At 39.7% G+C, this 16501-nt stretch overlaps 1 protein-coding gene across 2 annotated transcripts in view; it reads right to left on the reverse strand.

Annotated features, from left to right (window-relative positions):
* The window catches only part of NAA15 (N-alpha-acetyltransferase 15, NatA auxiliary subunit), a 59264-nt gene that overhangs the window by 31100 nt on the left and 11663 nt on the right, over window positions 1-16501 (reverse strand). The window contains exons 2-11 of one of the 2 annotated variants that reach the window (XM_089693904.1): window positions 10968-11052; window positions 10728-10832; window positions 10321-10478; window positions 9570-9704; window positions 6511-6664; window positions 3931-4050; window positions 2101-2196; window positions 1919-2025; window positions 1348-1420; window positions 433-599 (exon numbers count right to left, since the gene is read on the reverse strand). In XM_089693904.1, coding sequence (XP_089550030.1) covers window positions 433-599; window positions 1348-1420; window positions 1919-2025; window positions 2101-2196; window positions 3931-4050; window positions 6511-6664; window positions 9570-9704; window positions 10321-10478; window positions 10728-10832; window positions 10968-11052 — 1200 coding nt within the window. Of the gene's footprint in view, window positions 1-432; window positions 603-1347; window positions 1421-1918; window positions 2026-2100; window positions 2197-3930; window positions 4051-6510; window positions 6665-9569; window positions 9705-10320; window positions 10479-10727; window positions 10833-10967; window positions 11053-16501 lie in introns of both variants that reach the window. The other variant, XM_089693903.1, reaches the window with a different exon arrangement.

Consider the following 16501-nt stretch of genomic DNA (forward strand, 5'->3'; position numbering starts at 1 on the left):
GTTAGGAATCTCAATGTACTAGGCAACATGGAACCTACATAATACAACAATTAGGTTATACATTGAACTTTTCAAGTAGTCTTTCGTAAGGTGCCATTTTCTTCGTAAATTAAAAAAATTATTGTTTTAATTAGTTTCTACATGCATTAGCACAATTATAAGAGCTTTTCTGCTCAAAATAAAATAAAATAAAAAAAAAAACATACAATGCACACTTAAAGAGCCAACAGAGGTGAATGGACCCAAACACCTTCAAAAGGCACTAGGAAAACATTTTTCAACAAGGATATTCAGTATGTTCATATGATCGTCTTTTCTGATTATAATAAAGACATTCTGAGAAAAATAATTTAAACAATTTTAAAATCTCAAAAGTCATGAAGGTGTGTTTCTCTGCTGTCACGTAGTTACAGAGCAGGGTTATTAATCTACCTTGTATATTTTAGCTTTCACAAGGAACAGTTCGATCAATGTTGGTGTGCTTTCAATAGCTGCATTAATGTAATCAAGAGCTAATGATGGTTGACCAATCTTGTCATAGTGCTGTGCCAAGTAGTACTGAACCCACAGTAATGTAGTTGGTGGCTCTTCTTTCCCATCATCTGTACAATGAAATAAGAGAGACAAACAGATTATATGTCTAGAGCAGCGGTCTCCAAACTGTAGCCCTTTGCTTACTTTATCTGGTCCTTGGGGCACTATTCCTTCCAATCACACCAACAACGGGGTACTATTCCTCCCACCAACACCTACGACAGGGTACTATTCCTCCCACTGACACCTACGATGGGGTACTATTCCTCCCACTGACACCTACGACTGGGTACTATTCCTCTCAGTGACACCTACGACGGGGCACTGTTCTTCCCATTGATACCGATGATGGGACACTACTCCTCTCTTATAACTAAACATGGGGCACGGTTTCTCCCATTGATGCCAGGACATTTTTTTACTCCCACTGACCATAGTACAGCCCCCCTAAGGTCTGAAGGACAGTAAACTGGCCCTTTGTTTAGGAAGTTTGGAGATCCCTGGTCTAGAATAACTACCAATCAAAAATTAATTATCTACCATTAAAGAATTCTGGTCTTAAATTGCATTATGAAAGGGATGGCAATCACACGATCCTCCATACCCAGGAGAATCAGTTATTTCACTCAGGAGGGCATGAAGGGTAGCACATTAAGAGGACCTGTTCCTTGGCACTGAATGGACAAATTACAGGTTCATCTTAATGCCGAATACAGAAAACATGATATTTTTTCAATTAACAACACTAGAAACTGCTGTTTGCTTAGCAATGACAATTAAAAAAATAAACATGGCTATAGGAGTTAAACTTACCATTAATATTAAACAGTCGACAACTTTTTAGTGATGTTTCATAACCTACAACAAGATCTTCGATAATCTCCACCTGGGAAGTACCATGGAAATGAACCAGTGATTAATTCCAATAGGACAAAGGAATCACATGTAATGAGTAATTGTATCAATAAACCAAAATTGATCATAACTTGAAATATACACTGTCTCATCTGTTTATTTCTCATACATCCATAAAGAAATCAGAACACAGCGCATAGTACAGACTGCCACATTCCCTATACTGGTAATTTGCATCAAGGCCTGTTGGCTAGGTCAAGAGGGTAAAAATATGCCATGCATCCCTGATTTTCTTTTGAAAGTCAGAAACCTAGTTTCCATTTGTGCAAATAGACTTTTCATAAGGAAGTACTTTGGCTGACTAGGGATAACCAAGGAACAATTGTAGGCACTGAAGGCTGCATCCCCTTGATTGCTATTTCTTTGCATGCATTAAATTATGATTCCCCCCAAACAATTCTAGTGTAGTGCTAAAGAGTCATATTTAACTACAAGCAGTCATCATTACCCAAAAAAACTATTACTTTACCTTCTCCTTGTCACTGTACAACAACCTCAAAGTGTTGAAAACTGGAGGACACCCCTTGCTGAAGTTCATCCTTAAGTATTTATCCAAACACACCCTAAATTTTTCACCTAAAAACAAAGAGCTTTGGGTGAACAAACAACTAAGCAACTGAACAGTAGTAGCATAATGACCTTTTTACACACCTGTTAAGAAGTTTAAGGGCAGTCTCCTTGGCACTAAACCTTTTGGAAACTTAGTCCAACTGTCCTCATAAATCTTCAGTCTTTCTTCCACAGTGGCTGCAAATGCACACAAATGTTTTATAGTAAAGGTCTGCTTAAAAAATATGGCACATAAGTACAAATAAGATAACTAATCTGCAGGACTCCTGCCTACAAAATCATATATACTAGAAATGTGAGCAGTTAATACATGGAATGATACAACTCTGCATATTTCCTTTTAATTGCACATGCAGTTAAGTTTCTTGACAAGTACACCCAGACCAATTTAAAGAGCAAATGTTACAGTGGCAAAGTTAGGGACAAAATGTTATAATTTCCTTTCAAACTCATCTATTTTCTCCCCATATTTCTTATGGATTCCAGCAATGCAATACCGATCTACATTTCGAGCTGCAGCGACCAGATGCAAATCTCACAAGGGGGTTCTGGTCTCTCTCAATTTTTTTTAAAGGCCCAATTTAATTGAAAACTGGTATTGGAGTTTCTGGTGGGCAATGGAGAATTCAACCACCTAATATTTCCCTATGTCTCTTGAAAACTCCAGTGGCAAGAGCTTTGTTTACCAAGGCCACACATGCTTCAGCCATTATGATCCAGCCTATTTGCATTTTTGCTCACTTATATATGGAAGCAACAAAAGGAATAGGCAGGACAGAGCCAAGATCTACCACAATGAGAGCTTACCATCGGAGTCACTATGAGGAGCAAGAAGCAAGCAGGCGGGAGCATCACTCTTACCATTTTTTGAGCACACTTGGGATCTATTAACAGTCTTTAGGAATGCAAAACCCACTTCAAGCAGTTCATGCATTTTAGGAGGTGATCAACTACAGGTCAATTGCACCAGTCAAATTTTGAATGATCTCAAACTGATGTCCATCGACATACATTGACAAATGAACCTCCTCCTGAGAAATACATAGGCTGACACTTTTTGCTTCATATGAACATGCTCATTATCCAGCTGGCATACAAAACCCACTGCTTCCTTATTGTCTTGTATCTGACCCGATATCAATATGCAGGACAAGGATATTCTAAATTTGCTTGCGACGTGTTTACCCCGGGTCAGTTCTAGAGTAACAGAATAGTTATAACAGCTTGGCAGTTAGCAAGATCAGAAAGTCAGCAATCTCAGTGGGAAGGGTTTAGGACATTTGTCAGGCTTTACTTCTATGCTATTCGGGGCTCCTTTACACAGATTTCCCCTTACTTCCTGTTTTGGAGATAGCATTTTTTCCAGACAAGGAACGAGAGAAAATCTGCAATAGGGTAATTGACAAAAGAAATTATAACCTGTTTCCACTGTATGTGTAGTGGTTTCTAGGTTTAATGCAGAATTAACCCTCCGTTACAAAAAAAAAAAAAAATGTAAATTGGGCCCCAGGAGCTTTTAGCCATGATCTACTAGCATGCCCAGCATATTAGCACATTGTTGCAGACTTACCCTAGCTAGTGATCTCTTCCAGTGCAGCACTGTCAGTGTTCCAGTCCATCGTGAGCACTGCTTTCTTCTCCAGGTCTTCTTTTCAGGTTAGGGCTCTTCAGCCTTGGTGACATCACTCCCGTACATTGGAATCACATTGTCACTACACAGAGCCATGCCGCAAACATACGCTGATCTGTGCAGCTCAGTGTATACCAATGCTGACAGGCATTAAGAAAGATTTATGACAGAAGAGACCAATAGGGTCTCTTGTCATAAGAATCCTTCCTGTCCGAGTAATTTGTCTTTTAGACTTAATTCAGCTTGAACAGTATTGAATATATACAATAATGATTAATTACCTGGCTTTATGGCCTTTTCTAAACCCTTATAATATGACCAGTTCTCAGGGCTCCTCTCCTGCAAACCCTGATACACATCTGCTGCCTCCTCAAGTCGACCCAAATGCAGCAATAAATCTCCTGAAAAGCAAACAAAACAGGAACTAGGTATTATTTAAAAGCACCATAACACCAGATATATTTTTAAAAAATATTTAAACACCTTATCTCAGCACCCACACACTCAAGACCTACATGTTGTGGAGATATAACAGTTTATTAAATGTTTGATTTTTTTTTTTTTAGTGCATTCCTCAGTTCCAAAATTTATACCACCCCCCCCCCCACCAGAAAAAAATGGTTAGTGAAAAACATTTGGGGAAAGAAAATTCAGAATTAGATAAAAACATTTTTAAATACACACAGACACACACACTATATTGCCAAAAGTATTGGGGGCGCCTTCACACGCACATGAACTTTAATGGCATCCCAGTCTTAGTCCATAGGGTTCAATATTGAGTTGGCCCAGCCTTTGCATCGATAACAGATTCAACTCTTCTGGGAAGGCTGTCCACAAGGTTTAGGAGTGTGTCTATGGGAATGTTTGACCATTCTTCAGAAGCGCATTAGTGAGGTCAGGCAAGGATGTTGGATGAGAAGGCTCGCAGTCTGCGCAAGACTCTGTGCAGACCAGTCAAGTTCCTCCACCCCAAACTCACTCATCCATGTCTTTATGGGCCTTGCTTTGTACACTGGTGCACAGACATGTTAGAACAGGAAGGGGCCATCCCCAAACTCTTCCCACAAAGTCGGGAGCATGAAATTGTCTAAAATGTCTTGGTATTCTGAAGCCTTAAGAGCTCCCTTCACTAGAACCAAGGGGCCAAGCCCAACCCCTGAAAAACAACCCCACACCATAATCTCCCCTCCACCAAACTTTACACAATGCAGTCAGGCAAGTACTGTTCTCCTGGCAACCACTAACAGCAGACATGTTCATCGGATTGCCAGGCAGAGAAGTGTGCTTCGTCACTCCAGAGGACATGTCCCCGCTGCTCTAGAGTCTAGTGGCGGAGTGCTTTACACCGCTTTGCATTGCACTTGGTGATGTAAGGCTTGGATGCAGCTGCTCAGTCATGGAAACCCATTCGATGAAGCTCTCTACATACTGTCGTGCTAATCTGAAGGCCACACGAAGTTTGGAGGTCTTTAGCTATTGACTCTGAAGACAGTTGGTGACTTCTGCGCACTGTGTGCTTCAGCAAGAAGTTTCTAAAGCCCAAATGTTTTGTCTTTCAAGATATACCGTACTGCATATATGTATACGGCAGCAAAAGGTTAAAGGACAGTACCAGTTTAGTTACACATCAGTCCATCTGAATAGTTTAGGTACAGCTGTACTTTAATAGTTTAAGTATTTTTCAAATCAAAACAGAGACTTCCATGTATCCACAATGTAAACTGCTACTGATGTTATCTTGAGATTCAATTAAAGATTTCATACAGAAGCAATGGTGTAAAAAATTTCAAATATGATACATATTTTTAAAGTCAGGGGTGTGGACATTTTTAAAAAACTACTTGTCCAGGGACTAAATCGGGCCCCAATCTTCTTGTCCAAAAAAAAAAATAAAATAAAATTTAACCAAAACCATATTTAAATCGAAGGTTATTTTAGGAATGTCTGGGGCTTTTAAAAACAAAAAGAGGCTTTATGGCAATTTAAAAACGTGTAATATTTTTAACATTGCGCTGTTTATCTCCTCCTTCCTCCCCCCTGCCTGTCTCCAGCACGGCACCCGGGGAATAGCAGGGAGGAGAGAGGCCTTGCAGTGTAATGAGCACCGATTGGCAGCTCGTCAGGAAAGGGTGGGTCAGGGCTTATACTTTATCCCTTTTGCTGCCAGAGCCGTTTTTGCATTTTTTTGCACACATTTAAAAAATAATTTTAGGCCTGAAGATTATATAAAACCTCAAACATTATATATTTTCTGAAAAGCAGAGACCCAAAAAAATAAAGCATTGGTACAAAAAAAAAAAAAGCAATAAATTGCCTTTTTTTTTTGTAAAATATAAAAGATGAGGTTGCAGTGAGTATATAGATATCCAACTTGTCAAAGTCCCCTATATGATGATTTTTGGTGATGGGTTCTCTTTGAGACATCCACTGGGAATTGCTCTTTACCGGGGATCACATTACAATCTCTCAACGGGGACCCAGAAGTGACATCATAATGTCACTTCCAGGTCAGCACAAAAAGGGGAGCAGACTTATCCACTCTTCTCCCTCCCCTCTAGGCGACGGTGAGCTGGGCCCGCAGATGGACATGCGGAGCCCCGGAGACCTCACGTTGGGGTAGTGGAGAGGCTGGCACTGTGTGGAAGCAAATCGGCGGCAGCGCTGACAGGTGAGCCCTACTGCTTGCCCGCAGCAGGGCTAAAGGTAGAAAGAAACTACCTGCCAAGTGCCCAGAACAACATGTCCCGGGCGTCGGGCGATAGGAATCCAACTTCCCTGAAAGTCAAAGAAATACAACCTATTCTGGATATTATCCACATGATTTAAAGATCAATGCACACAAAACTTGAAAAATGTACCTTTTGTTTCTTCCACTGCTAGCTTATCACAGATCTGCTTTTCATATGTAGAAAGATGATCCAATGCCTCCTTAAAAAGCTCAGCTTCACGAAGAACCTGGTTCTGATAAAGCAGCAACTCACTATACTCATAATCAACTTTATCAGGAGAGGTCTAAAAGAAACAGAGAGCACAGAACTTTAACAACTGAGAACCCTTGTACAGAACACATTCAAAAATACAGAAACCCAAAATGACATAAGCTTAGTAAATTTTAATAAAGGATTAGTTAACATTTCACTCGCAGACTTTGACCCAAAAAAACCTTAACAGGATGGCCACAGCAATAACTTCCCAACTTTCTATCCACACAAGTTGTCAAAAACACCCTAGCCAGATAACAGCCTTAGCCAACTAGCAAATATAGCCAGTAGCAAAGGAAGGAGAGGAAAGCTATACTATACCATCATCATTCTTGGAGTTCTAAAGATCTGAAAATCACTACTAGTTAATGTATTGGTGGAAGATAACGTTTTTTAAAGTAATGATATTTTTAGGCCAAACTTGAGCCCAAACTACATTTTACAGAGACAGGTTGGTAAGGGCTACACACACTTGTTGAGATTTCCATCTATGTGACTGACACCAATAAATTAATGAAATGTCTAAAACTGAAAAGCAGAAAATCACATACCAATGATGCCAGAATACATCCTACATCATTAAAATTTAGACAAAGCATGCTGCAGCCCCACCCCTCTATTATCATTTCACCCAATAATGCGTTCAAGCCTGTACTGGATGAAATATAAAAGAAGTCCTAGACTGGGCTGCAGTGTGCTTGTCTGACTCTAATATTAAAGTTGGATGTGATCTGACATGATCAGTGTACAACCTGCTGCTTTCTTGCTCAATTTGTGAAGCATGTTTGGGTTCCTTTTGTTAAGCATCTGGAGTTCCAGAGGTGAAGGATTTATATACTGGCATGGAGTGGTGGCATCGCTCTACATGCCTTCAAAGAGGAACAAATAAAAACAATTTAATAGAATGGGGAAATATTTAGAACTTCTAAAAATGTTCTAGGCTGTCTGCGCTTTCCTGTAACTGGCACCCCAGTTGAGTGTCACAGGTACCGTAAAAAAGAATTCAAGGAAAATTGAGTAACAAAGATTAAAAAAAGCTGGCAAATGAACACTTTGCCACAGTACCTAAAAGTTAAACTAAATAAATAAAAATTAGATTTTAGGCTGATCTACAGTTGTTTTTATCCTGTTTGCCAGTGTCCAATCCACCTGACAGCAGTATAACCTGAAGGTTAAAAGATGTACTGTGTCACTCAAATGCCCAAACAGAGAAAAAAAAAAGATGGCTGGGATAGGCTATAAAAGAACTAAGCAGGCTGCCACAGCCAATTACCCACTAAGACAGCTAATTGCCCAACTGGTAATTCTGTCCCATTGGAATTACTATTCAACTCCAAGCAAATATAAAGATCAGAAAACACAGTCAAAGTTGCAAGCCCCCCTTTTTATATTTAAAAAGTGGTCAGATATGACAACTAGGCAACCAGAATTTTCAGGGGTACTCAGCAATGACAGTCCCCATGTTTCTCAAATAACAAGCTTTCTTTAAGCAAACATGAACAAATTAAATGGAAAAAAAAATGGAATTGTGCCTTCCAATTTTAGTTTTACACAACATGATAAGTAATAACCAACTATTTACAAGGGCAAGTACTTATCTTTAACAAAACAGAGGTAAAACGTCAAAGTTTACTTAGGAAACCACCAAAGCCTTGCACCAAAATAATCAGTGGCAGATAAATTTGTAAATGCATAATCTCTCAGAGAAACTACTTTTTGCAGCAATTATGCCTTCTGACGGTTCATGCAAGAAAACACAAAGCTTTGAAACACCTGCAGACCCACAAACCAGCTAAACTTGTTACAAAATTATACATAGATTATATGGTTCCCATATAAGCAAAAGGGCTTATCAATTACAGAAGGCAGCAAGGCACAAATCCATCAGATGATGCCCGTTCTCCTCAGTACAATTAGAGCAAAACTATGTAATAGTTCACAATCTGCAAACTGCATTAATAGGAGAAGTATAGCTAAAGCTTTTTCTGGCTGTACTATGGATCACAGAAGTGCAACATAAGGAACCTTGGCCTTAAGGTCATAAACTTGAATGATGAACTGATACATCACCTAGTGGTAATGGAATCAGAAGTAGGCCGGGACCTTCAGAAAGAGTGGAACTAGGGAGCTGTAGCTTAGTGACAAACTCAAACAGCCTGTATCACATCCAGGCTTTGGCAGAAAATTCCCTTAAGAGGTTTAAGAGCAGGATAGAGAGATGGCAGGCTCTGCAGTGAAGAAACTTGCTAGTAGAAAACAATATCTTGGTAAAGGTAGAAAAAGTAACAAGTATCTTGCTCCGCTCAGGAGAGAAGACATCCATTCTCCTAGGACACTAGCAAAAAACTGAAGCATGCTTGAAGTGAAAGTGGATATACTGGGGTGTCCTCACAGCTTTGTTTTGGCAGTGTCCACTTTCCTGTATGCAACAGCATAACCAATGTACCTGAATCATTTCATCCTGTGTTCCGGAATATACGATGAAAGTTAAGGTTGCACCGATACTAAGAATTTGCACAAGTACTTGTACTAATGCTCCAATACCTAAAACAAATACCTTTGCGGTGCAATTTGAGCCCATACAAAATGAATGGGCCCAAATCGCACTGCAAAGAATGACGTGATTTGGACAGAAATGTGGCACATTGCCTGTCCGAATGATTTCACAGAGCAACCCCAATCCTCCTCTTATCGAGTACCCCGCTGGTGCTACTGGCTACTCCCTCTTTTGCCACTGTTCTCAATAGCAAGCAACTTGCTATGGGGGCAATGGTGCGTGCTTGCTCCCGAGACCTGTTCTATGTGTCCATAAGACACAGAGCCACAGCTCAGCCCTGCTCCCCCCACTCTCCGCATTGGCTCACTGGCTGTGATTGACAATAATGAGGGCCAACGGATCCCACTGCTGTGTCTCAGCCAACAACCAGTTGCAATACCTGCTGGGTCTTCCGAAATTCCTCCAGGATCTTTGCAGCCATCTCATAGTCTTCAAGCAAATGGTACGCAATAGCATAACCAATCCAAGATGCCCTCTGTGCTGGCCTCAACTGCAGCAACTGGTACCTGGTTTCCTGCAAATCAAGAAAAATGTGCACTTAAAGCTGAAGTTTAATCTGTTTATAATCTGCTATATTTTGTCTTCCCTGGTTCCTCCCCCCTTCATCAACATGAGAAGAGCCATTTTTAAATAACATTTTTCGTTGTCATTACATACTTTATTTTAGATCCAGTGATATTACTGAGTCTCTGTGCCTCAGATAGGCATAGATCAGTCTAGAGAAGTTTGTTCTGCTGGGCATTTATATTAGGCAACGCCCATATGTGATGCTGAGTCATGGATGGGCCAAGAAGAGTCAGGCTGGGCTGAAAAGTTTTAGATGGTGATGGACATCCTCCAGTCAGAAAATAAGGCAGGCTCTATCTAACTTGCTACAGCCTTCTAATGCACATAGTGAAAAGATGACAATGTGCAGTGAAATCAGTAATTTTACTACAGAAGTTGAGCCTGTATAACTGTGCAAGACTGAACAGAAGGCTGTAGTTAAATATTATACATTAAAAAAAAATTAAGAATTCCGTAAGGATTTAATATCCCAATAATCTAAAGGCACTTTTTCACTCAGGTAATGGCCGTCAGATACATAATGCTGTTATTGGTGCACTAGGAAATTTAAAATATTTACATACCCGGTAACCCTCAAGGTCCCGCATTTGAATTTGAAGCAGAGAGAGATCCCTAAGGATCTGGAGATTGTCTTTGTCCCATTTCAATGCATTTCTGTAACACTTGATGGCTTCATCGTACTTTTTATCGGACCTTTGTAATAATCCATATACATGCCAGCCTTAATAAGCAAGTTAAGAAAGTTTCCAACTCAATATGCACAAACATTCACATAGTTATACACAAAATCTTTTTATTCACAACTATGCCCAATGCTAAAAATAAAAACACCTCTTAAAATGGTGCATAGTCTATTTAAGACAATTAATGCATACCAAAAAGCGGGATCTGAAAGCCACTTAGAAGGATTGTATAAGATTCATTACCAAGAATACAACTTGGATAGGATTATAAGGTTTGCAAAGGATACAGACATGACTCTTTAGATCATTTCTTAGTCCTCTTCGTACAAGATCATAAGCATCCTCTTTCTTCCCAAGACAATTTAAAGTCAATCCTTTCATTGCCAGAGTTTCTGTAGAGAAAAACTGTAGATTTAGTGATGCTATTGGTAGCACTAATTGTAACAATTAGGCAATGAAATGTTATTCTTAGACCAGTAAATCAACACAAATACACATACAGGAAACACTTAATCATCAACACTTACCCCCATGTTCAGCAAATTTGGGATTGGAAAGTATCTGCTTACAAAACTTCAACCCATTTCGATATTGCTTGTGTTCATAACATCTCTAAATAAAAAGAGAATTGAAGACATTCAGCTAGACAAAAAAGTTTCAAACAATCCATATATGTTCAAGCAACACAAACTTTAATATTAGAAAACACAGAACCTAAAACACTATTGACTTTACAGTGTATTTAAATCTCAACAATAAACTTCCCTTTTTTTGCTCTCTTATGGTCTATTAAAGTGTATGTGAAGTCAAAATTAAAAAAAACAAACCCAAAAACATTTAGTACATCTCACATCAATTTACATCCACCTGCCCAAAGACATAACGTGGTTCTGTTCAGCTCAGGGAAGAAAAATTAGACAAGGATGTCACAAAAAGGATATCCATTGTGATGTTCTGCTAGGATTCGTATGGGGATCTGTTCATAAATTCCCTGCTGATTGAAGTGAATGCAGTTTGTCTGAAAGGACCTTGTAATCAATTTTAGGGCACAAAAACATAATTCCCATTTTTTTGTACAAAATAAAAGGAGGCGGATATGTTGAATAAAAAGTTACCAAATTGATAGTACCACAAATTTTGTATAGGTTCCATATGCTTCCAATATATATACCAAGATCCTTTTTTGGGATAATACAGACGTTGATTTGCAAGTTTATTTGGGCTAATAAAAAACCAAGAATTAAGCATGAGACGCTGTGTACATCAAAAGATAATGGGGGTTTGGGGTTGCCAAATGTTAAGAGTTATTAACAAGTGGTGATGTGTCCATGAATAATAGATTGGGTATTCAATTCACAAGGGAAAGGTTGGGTGAATATGGAAGAAACGCTGAGTAAGGCAGTTAGGAAAGTTGGTTTAGGTACCACAAGTTTTGCACATTAGTGTTTGGGACAGATTGCACAATCAAAAAGGATGGAAATATAACTCTGGTATGATCCCCTTGGTGGGAACGGAGTACTTCCCACCAGGGAAGGATAATATCTCTGGGAAATGGATCAAAGATCAGAATACACGGTTAAAAGAGTATGCATAGTGTCTGATTTAAAGGACAGATTTATTTTTCACATTGAATGAATGGAGGTATGGTCAATTGGCTCACTTTGTTTCGACACTCCCACAACCACTGAGGACGCTGGAGGAGCACTACCCATTTGAGAAATTGTTGAATATAATGACAGCCCCGAAATGGGGTACTTCTAAGATCTATAAGATCCTTATGGATACAGAAGGTACTGACCCACCCCCTCAGTTCTTGGAGAAATGGGAGCGGGAGTTAGGATGAAAGTTGAACGAACAACAGAGGAATAATTTGTTTAAATTAGCATACGAGCTGACAAACATGAACACGGAGGAAATGAATTATAAAATGCATGACTAGATGGTATATTACACCGAATAAAGCACATAAACAACAAGTAGAGGTTTCACCTTTATGTTGGAGAGGTTGTGGGGGAAAGGGTACAATGACACGTATATGGTGAGAATGCCAAAAAGATACAAAAATATTGGAAGGAAGTATTACAATATATTAAGGAAATTTGTGGGACTACTATACAGAGAAATCCGTAGATTTGTTTATTTTATAAATCTGAACCTTCGATAAAACGACGCAAGGACAGGGTACTATACCATGTAATTAGTGAGTCTAAGGGCCTGATTCCTAAGTTCTGGCGGGTCCCTGACCCACCAAGTATGAATGACTGGTAAAAAGAGTAGATAATATTTATAGGATGGAGGAGCTGTGTCATATGAGGAGGATAAAGTGGCAAAATGTGGGAGAATATGGAGTAAGTGGTTGATCTTTAAAACAACTAAAAGGTATTATGAACTACTGGGAAGGAAGTAAATGAGTACGGGGGAAGTTGCTAAGAATGGCCCACAGAGAAAAGGGGCTAGGATGAAGGGAATACAGATATAAACTGACAAAGATGAAAAAGGTTAGAAACTAAAAAAGTGGCATGGTTTTACGGAGTCTGGGGGGGAAAGGGATGGGATGAGGGAAGTAGGGAAATTATGATATGGGGTGGTAGGGATGCATTGGAGAAGCTTGTTATGGCTTGTGTCATTTATCCTGATGTGTGTATTTGATGTTCTTTTCATTAGTATTTAGGAAAAATAAAGATCTAATAAAAGATATAAAAAAAAGTTACCAAATATGTCAGACCTCAAAACTTTTAGCATTTGCAAAACAGATAAAAAAAATAAATACGTGGCCCAAAATTGTAAGCTCTAACAAGCAGGGCCTTCTGTTTCCTCTTGTACCAAATTTTATTGTAACTGTTATGTCAACCTTCATTTTGTAAAGTGCTGCGCAAACTGTTGGCGCTATATAAATCCGGTTTATTATTATTAATCATAATAAAAAATCACCAACGTTAAAGGGCTTTACAACTTATCAGTATAGAGTGGAATTATTGCTTTCACTTCGGCGTGTGCAGTGGTGTTGTGCAATTATTGTTTACAAGCACCCCAACGTGTGCATTTACGTTTAAATGTGTGTGCACAGAATGGTAGGGGTAGTTTAACCACTTGCCCTCCTGAGGATTTAACCCCCTTCCTGACCAGGCCTTTTTTTGCTCTGCACTATTTAAACTGATAATTACTCGGTCATGCAATGCTGTACCCAAACGAAATTTACGACCTTTTCACACAAATAGAGCTTTCTTTTGGTGGCATTTGATCACCTGTGCGGTATAGATACTGCAATTTACGCCATTTTTTGCTATACAGCGCTAGTTTACCTGACAATTGGGCGGTTATGCAATGCTGTACACACAAATAGAGCTTTCTTTTGGTGGTATTTGATCACCTGTGCACTTTTTATTTTTCATGCTATAAACAAAAAGAGACAGAAAATTTTGAAAACAATATTTTCTCATTTCTGTCAAAAAAATATCCAAAAAAAACTCAAATTTCGTCAAAAATTTAGGCCAAAATGTATATTGATTGCTTTGTGTGAAAGTTACAGCATCTACAAACAGGGATGAGAAATTCCTATCGCCCGACACAAGGGACATGTAGCTCTGGGTGCCGGGCAGGTAGTCTTTTTTGGCCTTTAGCCCTGCTGTGGGTAAGCAGTGGGCTCACGTTAGGTGAAACAATCGGCGGCAACGCTGCCGTCGATTGCTTTCACACAGTGCCAGCCTCTTCATGCCCCCGACATGAGGTTTCCCGGGCTCCGCTTGCCCATCTTTGGGCCTGACTCGCCGTCGGCTAGAGGGGAGGGAGAAACCCACAGTGTCAGCCTCTCCCCCACTATATGTCCCGGGCTCCGCTTGCCCATCTGTGGGCTTGAGACTGGTTCGGTGGGTGCCGCGGGATGTGGTATAGGGGAGGGAGGAAAGCGGACACATCAGCTCCGCTCCCCTCCCTCTCCTGACCCGGAGGTGATGTGACGTCACTTCCGGGTTCCCGGTCAGTGAGGCCAGGAAAGAATGTAATGTGGTGCAATGTGCACTGCATTAAATTAAGTGTAGTACAGGGGAGACATGCAGGGTCTTTTAGACCCCGGATGTCTCAAAAAAAATAGAACCGGTCACCAAAAATCATCACATAGGGGACTAGGCGATTTAACAAAAAAAAGTTAATTACATTTTTTTATTAAATGGAAGTTACACCTAAGCATGTAACACCCCCAAATTTATGAAGGGCCCCCGCCCCCACATATGTACGCACAAACGTAAAAGCACATGCTTGGGCGCCTACACTACACATGAAAACGTGGATTGCAATACACAAGTTACATATCGCCGCGCATACTAGAATAATTCTAGCTCCAGACCTCCTCTGTAACACTATACTGATAACCTATAAGGAGCTTTAAAAGTGTCAACCTATAGAAAATATAGGGTTACTAAAGTTTGTTGCCATTTCACAAGTGAACGCAAATTTAAGGTTTGACATGTACAAATGTACAAAAACCGCAAAAACAGCTCTGGCAGCAAAAGGGATAAAGTATAAGCCCTGACCTACCCTTTCCTGATGAGCAGCTCATTACACTGCAAGGTCTCTTCTCGCCCTGTTAGTTCCCGGGAGTGGGGCTGGAGACAGACAGGGAGGGGATTTTTAGCAATGCTAAAAATATTACACGTTTTTAAGTCGCCATAAAGCCCCTTTTGTTTTTAAAAGCCCCAGACATTACTTATAGCAGATTTAAATATGGTTTTGGTTAAATTTGTGTTTATCAGGACAAGTATATTGTCATGAGCGACAAGTACATTGGGACACCGATTTAGTCCCTGGACAAGTAGTTTTTAAAATATTTCCACAACCCTGTACAAACTATGGTATAGATAATGGAATTTACACACCTTTTACTTTGACTGCCTATCACATTTCTTGAGGTGCTAAAATACCATGACAATACAAACACCCCTAAACGACCATAGACACCCTAAGCTATCTGCTGAGAGGCATATTGAGTCCATGGAAGGTTTATTTTTTTTCCACAAGTTTTTGGAAAATGACAAAAACATTTTTTTTAACACTTTTTTTTGTCACTTAAATGATAAATTGCTCACAAGAGCCATGGGTATATGTGGAATTACACCCCAAAATACATTCTGCTACTTCTACCAAGTATGGAGATACCACATGCAAGACTTTTTGGGAGCCTAGCCACATACAGGAGCCTGAAATCCAATGACCACTTTGAAAGCCTGAAGGTGTGTAACTTCCTCATTTCACTTCCTCTCTACCTATCACAATTTCGGAGGCCCTGAAATGCCAGGATAGCACCAAACCCCCCCCCCCCCCAAATATCCCCTCTTTGGAAAGTAGACACCCCAAGGAATTTAAAAAGTGGAATGGTGAGTATTTTGCAGATCTCATTTTTTCTCACAAGGTTTTATAAAATATTTGTGTTCTTTCTTAATTTTCCAAAAACTTGTGGCAACAAACAAGATCTTCAAAATACTCATGCTTATCAATTTCTTTGCGGTGTCTACTTTCCAAAAAGTGGTCATTTGGGGGGGTTTGGTGCTATTTTGGCATTTCAGGGCCTCTGAAACTGGGATAGGTAGTCAGGATGTGTAATGAAGAAATAAAGCCCTTTAAAAGCCTGAAGGTGCTTATTGGATTTTGGGGTCCTGTACTTGGATAGACTGCCAAAAAGTCTCTAACATGTGGTATCCCCATACTCGGGAGAAGTAGCAGAACGTATTCTGGGGAGTAATTCCACATGTACCCATGGCATGTGTAAGCAATAAATCATTTAAGAGACAATTTTGAGCAAAAAGAAAAAAAAAAAAAAAAAAAAACACAGCCGAGGCTGTTGTGCACATCAATTGATTATGATGGGACTCAGGTAAGTATTGAGGGTGGCTGGCGGCACTGCTGCACACAGAAGGTTTTTTACCTTCATGCATAGAATGCACGAAGGTAAAAAAAACTGAGCCTTTACAACCACTTTAAGTCTATTTTACATTAGTTACTCTGCCACTTGCAGCAACTCTCCAATGGCAGATTGTTAAAGCAGCAAGAACAATCACCTGCTACAATA

The sequence above is a fragment of the Staurois parvus genome, unplaced genomic scaffold (assembly GCF_062004578.1).
Source record: "Staurois parvus isolate SC_StPar_1 unplaced genomic scaffold, SC_StPar_1.0 ptg000639l, whole genome shotgun sequence".
In the NCBI taxonomy this organism is placed as follows: Eukaryota; Metazoa; Chordata; class Amphibia; order Anura; family Ranidae; genus Staurois; species Staurois parvus.